Source organism: Phodopus roborovskii, unplaced genomic scaffold, assembly GCF_943737965.1.
Source record: "Phodopus roborovskii unplaced genomic scaffold, PHOROB, whole genome shotgun sequence".
Classification (NCBI taxonomy): domain Eukaryota; kingdom Metazoa; phylum Chordata; class Mammalia; order Rodentia; family Cricetidae; genus Phodopus; species Phodopus roborovskii.
The window spans coordinates 49153380-49171803 of NW_026126511.1; the positions used below are offsets into that span (position 1 = coordinate 49153380).

At 49.8% G+C, this 18424-nt stretch overlaps 1 protein-coding gene across 1 annotated transcript; it reads left to right on the forward strand.

Annotated features, from left to right (window-relative positions):
* Window positions 1–990: 990 nt before the first annotated feature.
* CUNH8orf74 (chromosome unknown C8orf74 homolog) lies at window positions 991–17986 on the forward strand. Its single transcript, XM_051195537.1, has 4 exons — window positions 991–1071; window positions 3050–3242; window positions 15578–15993; window positions 17732–17986. The coding sequence occupies exons 1-4, from the start codon at window positions 1024–1026 to the stop codon at window positions 17969–17971; spliced, it is 897 nt and encodes a 298-aa protein (XP_051051494.1). The 5' UTR covers window positions 991–1023; the 3' UTR covers window positions 17972–17986.
* Window positions 17987–18424: the final 438 nt, after the last annotated feature.

The following is an 18424-nucleotide window of genomic DNA, read 5'->3' on the forward strand; positions in this document are numbered from 1 at the left end:
GTAAGAAGCTCATAGAACATGGTGATCAGTAATTTCCTCTGGCCGGGAGTCAGCATGGAAAAGGGTCAGGGTACATTTGAGAGGCAGTGGGAAAAGGTCCCCTCCTTCAGTACTGCTGCCACCATGTGTCTTAGTTTGCTTTCTATTGCCGTGATAAAATACTGACAAGCCAACTTGGGGAGGAAAGGGTTTATCTAGCTTATAGGTCACAGTTTATCATTGAGAGAAGCCAAGGCAGGAACTCAAGGCAGGAATTCGAGGCAGGAATCTGGAGGCAGGAACTAAATCAGAGATCATGGAGAAATATTGCTTACTGGCCTGCTCCTTGTGCCACCTACCTGCCTAGAGATGGCACCACCTACAGTGGGCTGGGGTCTCCCACATCAATCATTAATCAAGAAAATGCCACCACAGAGTTGCCTACTGGCCAATCAGGTGGAGATATTTTCTCAATTAGTTCCCTCTTTCCAGATGACCCTAGCTTAGGTCAACCAACATAGCAGAAAACACCAACTCCAGCCAGTGTTCCCAGGCCCTCCTACTGGGGCTCTGGGCATGGGCAATGAGGTAGGTATAGTTGTTCCTTAGGTGACCAGGTACTGCCAGGACAGGACAGGCTAGGAGGAAGCCTGACTTGTCACTCCAAGCATGTGGTGCTTGGGTACAGCACTTGAGTCACTCTGCCTAACTGCTTTCTGTGTCCTCAAAGCGAAGTCATAATATTGAAAACACAGAATCATGGAAGCTTGATTGGTGTCAGGGGCAGGTTGAGTTATCCTGAAGGGATGAGGTAAGGACGTGAAGGTCGGTATGGAGATCAAACCTGACCTATTACAAGGACAGGAGACATGGGCTGCAACTAGCAGGATGTGGGGGATGTGGAGGACTGCTGAAGACCCAGTATGAAAGAACTAGAAGTAGCCCAGGACCCTGTGACATAACAAAGCCAGGCTTCCTTGCCAGGGTTCTGGGAACTGAGTTGTCCCCAGTGAGGTTGCTTAGCAACTGGGGGGAGCCAGGGCCATGGCACTTCTAACACCCCAGGGAGTGAAGGAAGTCTTCCAGTTTCAGGTGACGATCTGGGTTAGAGACCTTGGCTCCAATGGATATAGTGGGGAGGGGGAGGTGTGCCAGCAAGGTCTTGGATGTTGATTTCTTGGGTGGCACTTCTAACACCCCAACACACCACCTCTCAGGGTACAAGAGATGCTTGAGGATGGAATTTTAGAGTCACCAGCCCTAAGTCGGGAGCAATGGATGCTGGAGGATGGAATTCCAGAGCCAGGGGAAATTTGAGGCTGTGGACCAGCCCAGGAGGGATGGGGGAGGAGCAGCCCAGCAGGGATGGGGGAGGAGCAGCCCAGCAGGGATGGAGGAGGAGGATACAGTACCTGGCAGCTGGTGCCTCAGTTGGGACCCAGCAGTCCTCTGGAGCTGTGCCCCACACATGAGGGAGGGTGAAGGGGCTCTTGCCAATGGGAGTTGCAGGGAAGGACTGCATCGTACAGAGAAGTGTGGTAAACAGAAACTGTTGGGAACTAAGAACAGGACCTAGGTCTGCCATTGATCTACTTGGAGTTCCCCTAGCTAGAGCCTCCTCATCCTGCAAAGCAGCATTCCCCCGTGTGGCTGGTCTCTGTATCTTCTCATTTCTTATTGTTATCAAAGTGACTCTTGCTTCTCCTACTATACACCTGTTCTAGAAAGCCTCCTACAGAAGCACCACCGAGGGAAAAGTTCACACTATCAGTCTTCCCCTAAATCCACAAGAGAGCCTGAACATCCATCAAGCTAAATGTCACCTCACTAAACCTCTTCTCCACCAGTCATTTACACTCTTCTGTGAATGCACCAGGTTAGCTAGTTGAAAGCAGTCTCGAAGAGAAATGAACTTGTTTTAGGGAACAGAATATCGGAGCCGTAATTCAAAATGTGAGGCTTGCTTGGAGGTGCACAGCCTGGGGCCGCACTGGCTGGTGTCAGAGCTCTCAAAGAAAAGAGTGCTAATAAAAAGGTGGCAGAGATGGTTCAATTGGCCAAATACTCTCCACAGCAGCACGAGGAGCTGACTGTGTTTGGTGCACAGAACACACTTCATAGACAGCCAGGGGTGGTGCTGAAACTTTACAATCCCAATGCTAGGTGGGCAGAGACAGGCAGCAATCCCAGCCTACTTGGCAAGCTCCAGCAAGAGACCCTGTCTCAAAAACAAGGTGAACTGTTGAGTGATGGCTGACTCCTGAGGCTGCCCTCTGGCCTCCGCATGCATACCCACACATGTGTACTGACTCACAAAGAAGTACACTCACACATGTATACCAACACACACAGATGTGCCAGGCTTTTTCTTTGGGGCCACCAACCAGCACCCAAACCATGACACGGAGACTTATTAGTTATAAATGCTTGGCCTAGTTTAGGCTCATTTATGGCTCACTCTTTTAACTTAAGTTAACCTGTTTCTCTTTATCTACCTTTTGCCTTGGGCTTTTTACCTTTTCTTACGTTCTTGCTGTCTTTGTATCTGGCTGACTGGAAGCTGCCTGGCTTCTGGCCACCGGCATCTCCCTCATTCTCTCCTCCTCCCTCTTCTCTTGTTCCTCCTGTACTTTTTGAGCCTAGAGTTCTCATACATATTCTGTCTGCCTGATCACCCTGCCTATCCTTCCTCTGCCTAGCTATTGGCCGTTCAGACCAACCAGGTGCCTTAGGCAGGCAAGGTGAAACAAATGTAACACATCTTTATATAATTAAGTACACATCCTTACATCCTTACACACAGCATAAACAAATGTAACACATCTTTGCCTAGTTAAAATTATATTCCACAACACATGGGAGCACACCCACACATGTGTACTCACACACACAGGAGCACACCCAAAAGGACAGGTTTCCAGAAAGGAAAGGCGCAGCTGTCTAGAAACCAAGCCTGGTTCTTCCTTAGTGTCCCCACATTCCTGGTCATTCTCAGGATTTTCATATGGCCCCAAAATGGTGCCGTGCCCAGTAATGATGTTGTCTCCTTTCCCCATAACACACCCCGCAGAAACCCCAGGGGCGAGAGCACCTGCGGAGGCTCCTGAACTGGGAGGAGTTTGATGAGCTGAGGGATGCCCGCCGGAGCATCCTGCTGGACACCCTCTATGATAGTGTCATCTTTGCAGTGGGAAAAGGCTTCCCATGGGTCGAGGTGGTCCAAGTGGTCAAGTTCACGGAAGAGCTGCTCAAGGAAACCAAAGGTAAAGAGTGACACTGAAGGCCGGCATGTGGGAGCTAGCAGGAGCCAGAAACCTCTTCAGAGGCACTGTGCTCAGAAACAGCAGAGCCCTGGGCTGTTTCCCACCCATGATCTTCATGGCTGCAAATCCTGTACCACTCCATGCTGTGGCCACGTGCTCAGGGCATTGGCTTGGCTTATAAAGACCAAGTGTGTCAGTTCCCTCCTTAGAGTCTTTCATGGGCCCCCTCCTTGTAGCCTTGGACAGTAGGTTGTCCCCACAATGGGTTATGCTCCTCAGAAGGTGTCCCTTCTGCTCTGGGCTGGTCACTGAAGAACCATTATGGAAACATAATGGCTTAGTTACACAAAACAAAGACTGTGTATTCCCCACCATCATCCCTCAGTGTGAATCATAGTGTATCTTTGAATTGGATTGTGTTACAAGGTTTGGTTTTTAACATTGCTATTTGAGTTGCTGACTTGAATTTCATAAGAATATCATGTGATAATTTTGGCTTGAGATTAAGACAAATTTTCCACTAATTTATGAAATAGCCCAGAACACACCTCTGTAATTTTGTACTATGTATTTATCTGAAGCAAGTCTTCTCAGCATTAGAAAATCAAAATATTGATTCTGAAAAACACTGAAGATACTCTATGTTCTATAGTATTAAATATTCATCTAAGATTTCATTTTTATATTTAAATAAACAAATAGATGATCTCATAAATATGGAACTTTAATTTAATCTTTAATCAATGGCAAATCTACATCTCCTGAAAAGTGTTTAAAATATAATACTCATAATTGGTAAATGTTTGATTTGCATACCTATTTTCTTTACCTACATAGCCAGAATTGTGTTACATTTGGAGGACATGAAGCTGGGCATGGTGGTAAACACCTTAATCTCAGCACTTGGGAGATAGAGGTAGATGAGTGTGTTTGTGAGTATGTGGCCAGCCTGGTCTATACACAGTGTACATAGTGAGTTCCAGGGCTACATTGTGAAACCCTATCTCAAAATAAAGTTGTGGGGGACAAAAGCATCACAAGTAGAAAGCATTCAAGAAGCCATGCCAATATATCCACATGGGGCCTTGGCTGAAGGTAGTGGATTCATAAGGGAGGGAGGGGGTAGTGTTGCCATCACCCTACCGCCAAAGGTTCACCTGTACAACTTTGCCTATCCCATGGTCCAGCCACCCATTTGTAACTCTGGGTCTTCTGAGATCCACTGACTTCCAACACTGCCTCCTACTTCACTAGGCTGCTCACTCCCCAGTTCTGCCCAACACCAGCCCTGATCTTGATCCTCCTTTTCTCTCCCCTCTGGTAACATCTGAATCAACCACCCAGATTCACTGTTGGACTCTGATCCCAAATGCTCAAACTGCAAAAAAATAAACATTCTTAAAAGTTGGGCTAGGGAAACCTTTTAATTGATAGATTGCTTGCTGCACCAGTGTGAGGACCTGAGTTTGGGTCCTGAGCAACCACTTAAAGGCAGGGCGTCGTGGCAAATATCCACATGTGGTATGTGCCCCAGCACTGAAGGCAGAGGTTTGCAGTCAGGACGACTGCAAACCCTGGGATTTGCTAGCAAAATGGTGAGATCCAGGTTCAGTGAGAAACCTTGTCTCAAAAAAATAAGGTAAACAACTGAGAAAGGTACCAAACATTAATCTCTGGCCTCCATACATGCATGTGTAGGCCAGCATACCACAAACACTTGTACATGTGTACACACACACACACACACACACACACACACACACACACACACCACTGTCCAGTTGGCTCTTCAAAGAGCTGAAATTCTGAGACATTTTCTCTTTCACAAAGGCAGATAGATTGCAATAAAGACATCTCTCTATCTAGTGAGGTGGCATCAGCATGTCCACACTGTACAGTGTCTGCTGTGATGATCACACTCCAGGGACCAAATCCACAAACAATGCATGAAGCAGACCAGAACTCTCTACACCACTCACCCCGAAATGAAGCAACTTAAAATAGTGAGAGCAGACTTAAAAGAGCAAAGAAACAGAAAAAAATTGCAAAGTTGACCACACTTTGAAGTCTTTTGTGAGAGTGGGTAGCTGCTTTTTTTCCCCCCTACAGACGCTGATATTTTTGAACTTTTTCTATGGTTTTAGATAAACTGGATGATTATTCTCCATTCTATTATCCCGCCTCCAGTGTCATGGCTTGATGTCATTTCCTGGGCATGGAAATCTGCCCTATGCATCCTCAAACTCAGCTCAGGAAGGACCAGCAGGCAAACATCAGTGCCCTTGCCTAAATGTCTTTTTTTTTTTCCTCTTCCACATACTTATCTTCAAAGCAGTCGGTTACCACTCTGGCTTCTTCAAGTGGACACAGCCTTCATTTATTATGAGCTGGTGTCTCACCAGCAGAAGAAACACCAATGCAGACAGAGGGTGTGTTTGTAAACTCCAGCTTTGTTCCTGCACACCCCTGGCCAGACACTCTGCTGGGTATTCTGTCAAGGGCACAGGGTTATGTGAAAAGGTAATGGTTCAGGATAAGGAGCCAGATAAGGCATTGTGTATCTTACCTTTGTCTGCAGATGGGTTCAGGTTATAGATCAGCACAAAGGAAGCCCAGAAAATCTCTGAATGCTTTCTAATCCAGCTGCCATAGGCCATGACCTATCCTGGCACACATGCACACAAGCACCTACCTGTATGCTTGATGGTGGAACTGTGCACTGTCCTGATGAGGGCACCCGAGTCTCCTGCCCTAAACCCTCCTAGGAACATCACACTTATGACAGGTGTTGGCATAGGATGCAGCCAGTGGGGGCCACAGGCCAACACCATCAGAGTTTCTGTTTCGGCTGACATCCACACTGGCTGCCACTCTTCTTGGCAGGTGGCTTCCCTGGGGTGCTTTGTTGTGGCTAACCTAGGCTAAGGATGGTCGTATTTTGTTTGCACGACAGATGAGGACATTGGCAGGCAGTGTTTAAGGAGGGGATGTGCTTTCGCAACAGTGATTCAGAACCCTGCTAGGAGGGCTGCCAGCTCAGCTTATCACCTTGCCCAATCGAGCCCAGCACTGGGAGGGAAGTGGCGGCCCTTTATTCAAAAGCATAAGCTGATTCCGTCCTGGCAAAGGATTTTCTGGCCTCAATTCCAGGCTCTGAGCTTGGCATCTCCTCGGGCCAGCCTCCGGGAAGGCTGGGCAACTCACATCCAGCTGCCCCCTGCCCACTGCTGCAGGCCTAGGGTGAGATCACCAACTGTGGGGTCAAGGGGCAGAGTTCTTCCAGTCTGCCACATCCTGGTGGGGAGAGAATGGCAGGAAAGGGCAGACTGTATGTTCTGTGCCCAGGCTGTAGGAGGCTTGGGAGAAAAGAGGGGAACCTCAAATATGTGGCTGCTCAGGAAGCCATGGTCAGGAAGGAAGGGATGAAGGGGGTTGGAGCAGCCTGGCCTTCCTCAGATTCACTCTGCAGCCCCTGCCCTCTGCTTGCCTGGAGGATGCCCCTTAGTCAGCTACCTGCTTCCACATCTTGTCACCATGACAACGTGGACACATGAAGTAGGAAGACAACCCTGTCCTATTACCAGGCCACAAAATCCTGGGGCTAGTATGAAGGCAGCCTGGAGGACCAGTTGATAGAGGCAGAGAGGAATGTGTCATGATCCTGGCATCTGTAGTTCCACCCATGCCACTCCTGATCCTCCAGGAAATGTCACCAGGCCACCAGAGGGTGGGAAGGCAGCCACCTGCCTGTCCCCAGCAGCCCAGACCTGGAGTAAGCAGTGAGTCACCAGGCTACCCGGCACAGCTCTTCCACCCGGGGTTCTCATGGCCATGCACAAGCTCTATACCTTCACCAACACCCCTGCAGCACCTCAGGCTAGCACAGCAGAGAGCAGGTGTCATCTCCTGCTGCCTGAGACATACTGAGCAAGTGTACCCTCAGACCAGGCCAGGATGCAGACATTAGAGCGAGCTTCTTTGCCAAGGTCTCCTCCAAGGCCATTGGGGATGTGAGATATTTCTTGGGACAAACTGGCAACTCTCACTTCAGAGATTCATTCCCCTGGGTGAATATGATGCCTCAGGCCACTCTTGAAAGTGCCACAGACAGCAAATGTCAGTAATACACACTTGCTTCCTTACAATCCTGGAGGCTTCAAGTCTGAGAAGAGCTATTGGCAAGCTACTTGTTCCTAAGACTGCTCTGGCTTGGTCTCCAGCTGCCATCACTTCCCGATGTCCTCACGAGGTCCTTCTGTACATGTCCACTACTCACATAAAGCTCCACTCAGACAATAGGATTTTATTTAATCCCAACAACTTTAAAGCCCTTATCTCTTCCTCAAAACAAACAAACAAAAAACATTCTGAGGTCTTTGGGGGTGATTAGGTGTCCAACGTATAAATTTAAAGAGGGAACCCAAGTGTGGTGACATGTGTCTATCATCCCCGAGATTGAGATAGAAGGTTTTGAGATGTAAGTTATCCTGGACTACACCACAAGACTCCTTACTAAAAGAAAAAAGAGCAGTTAGAGTGGGTGAGGGTAAGGAACAACTCAACCAGGGTGTAGACTGAGGTCATAGCTAACTATGTCAACAGGACCTGCCACAGAGGCAATTCTTGTCCCCTAGTCAGACCATCTGTCCCGTCAAGAGTGGCTATGAATAGTCTAGCCTTACCTGTAGCATCAGTAATCTTCCCTATAGTCTGATAGGAAAAGCAGAGTTTGAAAGGTGAGATGCTGTGAGATGAGATTAACTTTCCTAAGAACACACCTAGGGTAAATGGGTTCAAATTTGAATCCAGGTCTGTGTCTGACTCAGAATCCACACCCTACCTGATGACTTTGCATTTTGATCAAGGATCTGAGCACCTGGGGTGTATGTAGGCCTGAGAGGTAGAGAGGTAGCCTGAGAGTGGCCCCTGCCTCACATGGCCTGGGAAGCTGGCTTGCAGGAAGAAAAAGCATCTAGAAGGGCCAGGTAAGCTTCCAGGATTGCACTCCTATCCGGATCACCTTGAGTTACAGCATGAGCCTGGGGAATGATCCCAGCCACCAGCAGGAGGGGTCCCATGGGGTCAGTGTCTCAGCCCAGACAGAGAGCAACCCTGTGTCTGCCAGCTGTCCATGTCACCTATGGACCAATATGCACATGTCCTGCAAGCCAGTCCTCCAGCTCTTGACTGTGACTCTCTGCCATCTTACTCATGTCCTTCCTTAGCCAGCCAAGGCCCTGGCATCCCAGGGACAGTTGCTGTATAAAGTAATTAATTGGCAGGCTGGGGACAGAGTTCTGTCCCTGACACTTGAGGATTATTTGGTTGTTTCCATCGCGGGTAAGGAGACAGTTAAAATGATGGGGCTGCAGTCAGCTCCCTTCCTAAAACTGTAGTACTCTGTAGAGCTTGGCTCGCAGCAACCACAGCAACTCACCATGGCTCAGGGAACTGCGGATCCATGGAAATCCTCACAGCTTCTTAGAGTGAAAAGGACCCAGGAAGTCACCTGGTCTACCCACAACCCATTCAAAACCACACCCAAGTTCCACCTCCCACACAGACACCAGATGACCATCAAGGGACTGGATGAGGTCACTCTGTATCCAGGACTAAGGGCCCTAAACTGGTACCCCCACCTCTAGAGAGCCAGATAGATTCTAGGTTATCCCCAGGGAGGTGCTGGTGGAGACTAAAGAGGAAGGAGAGGGTGAACACACAAAAACATATCATTTATCACTATGGGAAGCCCTAGATACTCAGTCTTCCAAGTCTGACAAGGCAAGATTTTTATTGGCTCCATTTTCCAGATGAAAGCACTGATTTCTAGAGTCACCTGTGTGCAAGTGAGGGCATGCTGTGACCAGGTGCAAGCTGTATCTACGTGAAGCCTCAACCTGGGCTCTCAGGGGCTCATGGGGGGAGGTGCCCTTTGGAGAAGCCAAATTCTGAGCTCAGTTCCCAGTGTCAAAAACATTCTGAGCTCAGTGCGGGGCTGACAGGGACTGTCAGCCAAGGAGGTGGAGATCAGCCAAAGGCTGTCAGTCCTCCATCTAAAGCCCAGGGCAGAGAGAATGTTTCAGCCTGGCAGCCTGGGAGGGTACTGATGGTTTTTGGAGTCAGACTGCCCACTCTCCTGTCCCTGAAGTGCCACTGGCCTCTGCAGGAGGAGGGCACTCCTGAGGGGACTTCTTGCCCTAAAGAGAAAGGGAGCCAGCATCCCAGAGACCCAGGCAGGTGACATGGAACCAGTGCCAAGCAAAGGTGAAGAAATCTCACAGCTGTTAACTCAAAGTGCTGTGCCTCTGGTCATTGGTCAGCAGGGTTTGCCTGGGCAACAGCTGAATGGTGCCTCCTGCCCCAGACCAGCCCTCCATTTCCTCAGGAACTCAGGCCAGCTACCTTCTGAGACACTTCTGACCACAAGAAGCCACAGGGTCCAGGGGAAAGAAGTAGAAACGTGTCTCTTCCCCAGGTTAGGAGTTGAAACACTCCAGGACTAGACCCTGATGCCTTGGCTGTGGCAGGTCCTACCCTTTTTCTGGACCTCAGTTTACTCACCTTTAGAATAAGACCCTTTGGTGTAGACAGATGATCTACCCCAAGGAGAATTGAAAGACATTGCACTTGCCCCGCCTTGTTGATGACTGGACTGAGCTCATTAGCATACTGAGGCTGCTCACTTTCCTTGGATGGGTTTCTTTTCAAGGCCCTTGGCTCAGACCATGCATCTTTGATAAAGTACCTACTGCAGAATGGCCTTTAGAAATCTGAGAGAGTTGAGGTCCTTCTTGCATCTACCTCTAAGAGTAGAAAGAGAGAGCTTGAAGCCACTTGGAGACAAGAGGCTGGGGCTGAATTTGGACTCTGCATCCTTGAGTGGTTTTCTCACCTCTCTCTGAGCCTCAATGTGCCCCGTGGATAAGGATGAGCCTTCCTGAGCAGAGAGGGGTTTGGGAGCTCAAGTGGCACAGGTGCATGTGACACGCTGTGGTGTCCTCCAGTCCCGAGGATAATGCTGCTCAGTAGTCACTGCATAGGTTCCCAGATGCTGGGGAACAGAGTGGAGCTCAATGGAGATGATAGGCGTGGCCTTCCCTCTGCCTTCCTCTTCTTGTTCAGGTACTGAGAAAGTCAAGTTGTTAGGCTGTGTGTCCTGGCTTGACTCTTCTGCCTTGGATTCAAAAGAAGGCAACCAGACAATCTTGTCAGAGACACCTAGGTCAGCTGGTGCCCATCCAGAAAGATCAATCCCTCTTTACCATGTCCATGTCCCCTCCACCCTCAGGCTGACCTCATGAAGACGCCAGCACCCCCCCCTTTCCAGGTCCTTTTTGCCCAGTACTGGAGCAAGCAAGCATCTTGTGTCGCCATCGGCAGATCTTCCCCCACATCCCTCTTCCATCATTCCTCTCCTCCTCCACTCTGCTCCTCCTCACAGGTGTGGGCCTCCAGGGGTTTGGGGACAGACTTCAGGAAGTTCCCAGTGGCCAATGCAAATGAAGGCCACTCCCTTTTATTGAAGAGCAACGTGCAGGCCCAGCTCTGCCTGCCTCTATCAGAGACTTCTACTGCTTAATCCCTTGGTGCTGAGTCACTGGGATGCAGGGAGCAGATTGTACATCTCACTGCAGAGAGAGACAAGCCCTACTGAGCCCAGGCAGCATCTTTGGTGGAGTTCAAGTTCAACCAGTGATCTTCCTGTTGACCCAGGCAAAGGCTACACTAGTATTTCCCTACCTTTCAAGAAAGCCTAACAAACATTGTGTGTAGCTGGGGATGCAAAGGACAGGATGACCTTGGAGAAATCAGCAGGCATGACCACTCGAGTAGGGGAGGCAGGTCTCCTACCCCGTGCACTACCAGGCCAAGCCAGGCTGCAGGTAGAACAGAGCACCTTCTGGCAAGTTCACTGTTAAGGAGCCTAGAGAGGTTCTGGCAGGTCACCTCGTCAAGGTTCACATACAGCCCTTCACTCAGGCCTGCAGGCCAGCTTTAATGGACATAGCAATGACTTCCTGGAACTCCCCTAGGAACACTTGTCTGGTGGTCCCTCTACTTGGCTGCCATCTTCAGTCTGAAGCCCACTGAAGCTCTTGCTTGCTTTTTGCTTCGCTACCCATGAGGGCCCTGGAGCTCCACTGCAATGTTTAACTTGGAGGAACTTAAGGATTCTATGCAGTCTTTCAGCTGCAGGAACCTTTCACCTCCTGTTCTTCAGCGCCCACCCATCCTCGGTCCAGCCCCTCAGTACTCCCTGTCTTTCTCATCCTAGGCCTTGCATGCCCTGCAAGGCCTTATCCATGCATCCTCGGCTCTTGCTTAGGTAATTTGTGGCATATATGTGCCCACAAAGAAGCCAAGACTGCTTATCCCATGTCATTCTCAACCACCACCATCCCCTGCAAAAGCAGAAATGAATCTGTCAATATGCCGACACATCTGAGCAGCCCCAGACTCATGCACCTGTAGAAAAGGCCCCAGCAGTAGGTGGGTGACCTGGAAGCAATTGCAGAGAATGGAAGTTCTATATTCCTGCTGGTTATCCTTCATCCTGCTTGGTAGCCCCTTGTCCAGAGGCTAGTGCCCAGTGGCTCTAATCCCAGATACAAGGGAGAAATTCTAAAAGCAACCCTGCCCTAGGAACCAGTCCTTATCTTCTGATGTGGATGGGACAGAGCTGTGTGTGGAGAGAATCATCTGTGCCCCAGAAAGTTCCTAGGGATTCTAAAGTACAGGGCTGAGAGGCACATCTGGGGCTTCCTCTGGGCCTCGTTCTTCCTTTCCACTAACCAGAATGCAGAGGGAAAAAAAAATCATGTTAAGGATCAGGGCTGTTGTTGAGCTGGGCATCAGAGCACGGTTAGAGCTCAGATGGTTTTTGTCCCATTGGAAGTACTCCCCCTTGATTCATTTGGAGTTTTAATTAGCTAATGTGCAAGAACTAGGACTCTAGTCTCATTCTACAAGTGGTTACCTAGATTAGCCAGCTCTGTTGGCAGAAGAAGCTGTCTTTTCTCCAATGTATTTGTTCTCTTAGAATCTTTTGCTTTAGTTGCATGGGTTTCTATCTGGGTCCTTTGTCCATCCTGTTTCACTGTCCCATGTGTTTATTATAGAGTCAAAGTCATACATGTACTGATGACATGGAAATGAAAGTAGTACTGACCAGGGAAAGCAAAGGGGGCTGATGGAGAGGGAGGCATGAGAGGGGGAAAGGTAATAGAGTATGGGGAGGGGATATTCAAAGTGCATTGTGTGCTTGCACGAAAATAGCCTCATGCAGCCCGAGATAGTAAGATTTTAAAATGAAAGAGGAAAGAAAAAGTGTGTGTGTCAGAGGGGCACAAGAGAATGGCAAGATGGGAAGAGGCCAGAGAATTTAAACAATGTTAGGGTTTGAACATGGAACATCTACAGGCTTTTGAGCACTTAGCCCCCAGCTCTGGCCCTGTTTTGCAGGCTGTGGAGCCTCTAGGAGGAGTAGATTGGGTGGAAGTGGACACTAGGAGAGGGCCTTTGAAGGTGTCGTTGGCCTCTGGTTCCATTTTCAGCTTGCTTCCTGAGCCCCCAATGACTGTGATGGCCTCTGTGACATACTCCCACACCACTGACTCTCCAACTCCACAATGAGGGACTAAAACTGTGAGCCCAAATAAACTTTGCAGTTGCCTCTGTTGGGGCTTAGATTACAGCCACAAGAAATGCAGTAGACACAGGTGACACATCAGAGATACCTGGGAAAGTATCAGCCAAAGACAGCACAGCTTCTGGACCCAGGCCGGTACCAGATGAGGGGCCAAGCTGCTCCTCAGAGCACAGCTACTCCCTTCACTGTGTTCCCAGGGATGCTGTTGTTGTCCATCGGCTGTCTTTGCAGTAGAGGAGTCTTCCCTACGCAGATACCCAGCTCTGACAAGTATAGGGCAGCACAGGACACTAGGCGTTGATACTGTCACTGTTCCCAAGGTGGCAGCTACCAGGAGCCTCTGGTTGGTGACCAAGGCCAGCGCCTGCTCGTAGCCAATCCACCATATGTGTCAGTTCTTCTCTCCCTCACAGCCCATTGCTCCTGCTCAAGTCATCCCACTCCCACCCAAAGAACCCATTTCTGCTCACCTCCGGCCTGCTGCTCAGATGCTCCAAACTGTCTTGTCCTGCAAACAAAGCTGTTGAGCAGGGCCCAAGGCTCCCTCCCATCTGCTTGCTACTTTTCCATCAACAGTTGCTGCTATCTATCTGCCTTTTCCATTTGGGGCCCAATCTTGCCCCAACCTGGGCCATCCTGTTTACCCCGCTCTCCCTCTCCATCCAGAACTGACTGTCCCTGCCTACTCTGTCCCTTTTAGCCAGAAAAAGCCACTTGCCCAACCCCCTTCTTCTCAGAGAGCTCTCATCTGAGTGCTCTTCTGGCCCAATTTGGTTCTTTCTTGTTAAACATCATGGCTATGGCTTCTCCCACCTCACACTTCCTGGGCAGGGATGTGTCTCTTTTAGCATTGGCAGCACCCAGCACAACTCCTTAAAGAACCAACAGTAGCTGTGCATAGACTCAGCAACAGTTGCCAGAGCCACCTTTAAAAAGGGAAGGGAGGGAGCTCAGAAAGGGGTGCAGGACAGAAGGGAGATGCAGGAAGGGAGGAAGACAGGAGTGGAGAGAAGAGAGGGAGGAAGACTGGAGGGAGTGAGGGAGAGGGTACAGGAAAGAGTGGAGAGAAGAGGGAAGCGGGAAGCACAGATGGGAGAGACAGGAGGAATGTAGGAGAGAGCCAGGGAGGAAGGGACGATGGAGACAGACTTTTCTTCAAATGGCTAGCATAACTCCACTACGGTAGCATCTGTAGCTTGCTCCCCTGTAACTCTAGGAGAGGCAAATGGGCATGTTACCTCACAGGACCCTCCAACAAGCCTTTAAAGTAAACATATGCAGTCCTCAACTTTACATTCAAGTCAAAAGTGCCCCAGCTAGGGATAGAGTGTCTTGGGCCTCCAAGGCAGGGCCTTCCCTGGAGACAAAAGCCCAGCTCTCAGCACTGAGCCTGCTCTACTCTGAATGCAAGGGTCTGCCTGTGCCAGGCTCCAGCCTGTAGCCACCTCCCTTCCTCACTCACCTGCAGAGCCTGGACATTAACAGTTTAAATCTGAAATGTCCCCAAAAGATGCTTGTTTGGAATCAGTTCCCAGTGACTCGTGTGGACTCTAGGAGATGGGACTAACTGGCTAAGGTACTAAGTGTGGGTCTTTGAAGGTGGTACCCAATGCCTGTCCCAGCCCCGCAGTCCTGGTCCACCATGACATGATAGCCTCAGCCTCACGCATATACTGGCACAGAGCGAGCCTCACTACTGTATTCCACGCCTTCCCCACTGTAACAGACTGAAACACCTCTAAGATGGAGGCTTTCAACACCACCCTAAGGCCAGAGCCAAGTCACCCCTCTGTGGGAGATGGGGAAAGGCAGAGGTGGAGACTCCTCTAAAGCTAGGGAAACAAGGGGTGATAGGAGGAAATAAAGAAAACATACGCAGAGGAGTCACTCCAATTTCAGGAAAAAGCCAGACTCTTGCGTTGTACACTTGATTTCCATGGCCATTAATGGACCTGTGTGGCCCAGTGGTCTCCTGCAAGGGAGGGCAGGAGAGACATGACCAAGCTGGCAGTGTTTGGCCATAGTGCTGTTTGAGCCAGCTCTCCTGACGGTAGGAGGGCCGTGTTCCTAAACCATGTCTTTACTTGCTCTGCCCAGGAGCTGCTCAGTATTCTGTCATGACTCTTCGGGAACCAATTCCTGTGTCAAGTCCTGGCAGCCTGGATGGATGTCCACCTCCAACCATTGCACCTGGGGAGTTCAGGCATGGGAAGGGACAGGAACTGTTCCCTCTCTGAGGAGCTGCATCCTTAGTGCTGTTGTCACAGCTTACTCTTTGTGTGAGGTCGACACTATTTATCTGACTGTCCCGAGTCTCCAGGAGGTGACCTGAACACATCTCCGGTCCGGTCACCTCCTTGTCCACCAACAGCAGAAACACCGCGTTGCCCCCTTTTCTCTTTGCTCAGGAATTTGAAGTTGAAGTAATATAAAGCACAGTTTAGGCGAGTCAGAATAGAAGTTTAAAAACAGAGGGTGAAATAATCCTGGAGGGAAAATGTGATAAGTACAACTTACTGCCGAAGATCAGCCCTGAGATTTCTGGAAACCAAAATAAAGTGGGAAATAAGATGCACTCCAGAGCTCTTGGGAGCTAATGGAGAAGTAGTCAGGATGCAGGCTCTAAGGCTGGACCTGGGTTCACAGCCCAATTTACACTCTGTACCCTACTCCTCTGTACCCACAGGCTGCTCCATCACGGAGGCGGTGACAGTCCTAGGGAACAAGCTTCGAGATTACCAGAAGCAGTTCAACGTCACCCACCTGCTGGCCCTCTGTGACTATTTCCACAACACCTTCATCCGACACTATAGACTCTACCAGTATGTCCTGAGCCAGGACCAGGAGGTCAACCTGACAGTTGCCCATGTGCAAATGTGTACGCCACCCCAGCCCCTTCCACTGACAGAAGGAATGGACAGGGATGTGTGGAGGCACGAGCAGCAGGTGGCCGAGCTGAGCACAGCTGAGGTGCAGAAACGCACAAATGTGCTACTATTGAAGGAGACGCTGAGCCTGGAGCAGGCGCACATGCTGCAGAAGGCCTTTGGCATCGAGCAGGCTCCAGTGCAGCTGCAGCCCCGACCAACCTTGAGGAGGGAGGTGAGGCTCTGTGTGCCAGCCTCAGGATCTCTGAGCCACAGCAGGCTGGACTAACTCACAGGCCTCCTTCACTGTCTGCACTGGTAGCAGGGACAGAGTCAAAGGGCACCCAGTGTCTCCCACAGACTTTGCATGTCCATCCTTCCTCCACAGCCCTGCAGAGCAGAAACTCATGTCCCCACTTTTGTGATGGTATGGTGGGGTTAAAGAGCATCGTTTGCCCAATACCATCCAGCTGCCACAGAGTAGAGCTCATAGTCAGCCAAGGCCTGCAGACCTTGAAGTCTGAGTTTTTCTCACCATGTCATTGACTGGTGACCCATTTCAGTGAGAGTCAGGAAAGGGACATGGACCTTTGAGCTGCTGGGGAATGTCCCAGTGCCATCGAAGCCATTATCATGGAGACCCAGCAGACAGCTCAGGGAAGGTCTGTGAGCACCTGGCCCAGAGAAGACTGGAAGAGGAGAGAGAGAAGAGAGAGAGAGAGAGAGAGAGAGAGAGAGAGAGAGAGAGGAGAGAGAGAGAATGAACAAACACAGCAGGAGAAATAATTCCAAGATTGTCTAAAGGGATTCTATTTGTTTGGTTAGTTTTGGCTTCTGATTTGTCAGCTAAGGAAGAATGTATTTCTCCAAAGTTCAAAACTTGGGAAATTGCTAAAATAATAACCCAACAGGTTAGATGATACTCATCCAGGGGCCAAGACTCCTGATACACAGTGATAGGACAAGACCATAATAAGTACATTAGGACAGCCAAAGTAGGCAGCCAGGCATGGTAGTATACGCCTATGATCCTACCACTCAGGAAGTAATGATAGGAGGATCAGGAGTTCAAGGCCAACCTTAACTACATGAGACTCCATAATTAAACAACAGTAATAGATATCCAACAAGGGGCCAGGAAGCTCAGTGACAGCTTATCTCCAGGTCCTTAAAGGACCTTGCTCTATGATACTGTGGAGTCTGTAGACTAGGTCAGGAGAGGGCAACCTAATACCAGCTCCTGCTCCACTATGCCTCTCAACTCCCCTTTAGTCTTCCACCATGGGGCTCTCTGGCAAAGCTTGGCAGTCCTCGCAGTAAGCCCGAGGGAGACATTGGGCAACCATCACCATAGGACAAACACATATCTCTGTGGAGTCCAATCTTTCTCTAAAGATCTGAAGAAGAACATTGCTTTTATATTGAAATAAAATCCAAGGAATATTCTGGGGCAAACTGTATACCAGGTTTTAAGTATGTATTACAAACACCAGCATACCTCGCTCAATGTACATCCCTCATCACCCCCAGATGTCATGCATAACTTCTCCTCTGTCACACCACTAAGGCACTATAGGGTCTGAATGTGAAGGGGGTCACAGTGTGCTCTGTTAGAATGGCAAATGGGATCTGAGCACATCATATTCTCTCTGTAGTGGGTTGGTCCAAAGGCAACCCCATTCTCTCAAGCTCTGCCTGTCCCCTCCAATGACGTCTCTAGGACTGTGATATGTGAGAACAGTCACTATGGCCATGTGGAGCATGACTTGTCACTGGTCCCAGAACAAACCATGTAAGGAACAAATGATACATGCAAGGAGATTGCTACCAGGACTTGAAGGGGGAAGGGAGAGAGCTGGTGGACAGAGGGTAAACCCACGGAAGAGGGCCACCACCACGGGGAACTGCAGCTGTCGGTAGGAGGATGGGCCTTGGTTGTCCTCCAAGAATGCTCACTGGTGTGTGTCCCACAGGCTCTGGAGCGCCTGGTCAGTGAGGCCATCCACATCCAGATCGCATGCCTGCAGGAGCTTCTACAGTATGAGATCCAGGCAGCCTTTGACATCCTGGACCTGAGGCTGCAGAAGAAGACACTGAGCCTCAGTGCTCCTCCACCCCCACTTCCCTGTATCACCGCTGGCCAGGCGGCCTTAGAGGACTCTCCTAAGGCCAGTAAAGCCAATAAAGGAAAGAAAGGCAAAGCTAAGAAGTAGGAGGCTGGCAACTACCACCTGAGGACCCACAAGAGAAGCAACGTGGGCATGCTCAGCATAGACTAGAAGCTCCTAGTGATTAAATGAAACAAAGCCACTCTCGTGCTGCCTCTGTCTTGGAAACCAGTGTGTGATGGGAGAGGGTAGCTACTTGGCTAGATCAGACCTTTCTTTCAGTGAGACCACAAGGGGTGCCCAAGCAGAACACACCCTGGGGTTCTCCTTCCCTGGACATACAAGTGGTGGAAAGTCTTACAGTGCATACCAGGAGAGAGTTCAAGCAAGGTCAGGGAGGTCAGATAGGCTCACAGTCACCCAGAGTCAGAGCTGATGAAAGGGGAGTCAATGCTCATCTATGTCTGGGCTCTTTCCCTGGGGCACTGTGCCTTCATGCAGACACCCATACAAGCTTTCAGCTATTGGTTTGATAGGGGATGATAGCACACCTGTAGA

Coding starts and splice junctions, on each gene's coding strand:
- CUNH8orf74 (XM_051195537.1), top strand. CDS start 1,024: ATGGCACTTCTAACACCCCAGGGAGTGAAGGAAGTCTTCCAGTTTCAG. Junction 1,072..3,049: donor AGGAAGTCTTCCAGTTTCAG/GTGACGATCTGG, acceptor CACACCCCGCAG/AAACCCCAGGGGCGAGAGCA. Junction 15,994..17,731: donor GACCAACCTTGAGGAGGGAG/GTGAGGCTCTGT, acceptor TGTGTCCCACAG/GCTCTGGAGCGCCTGGTCAG.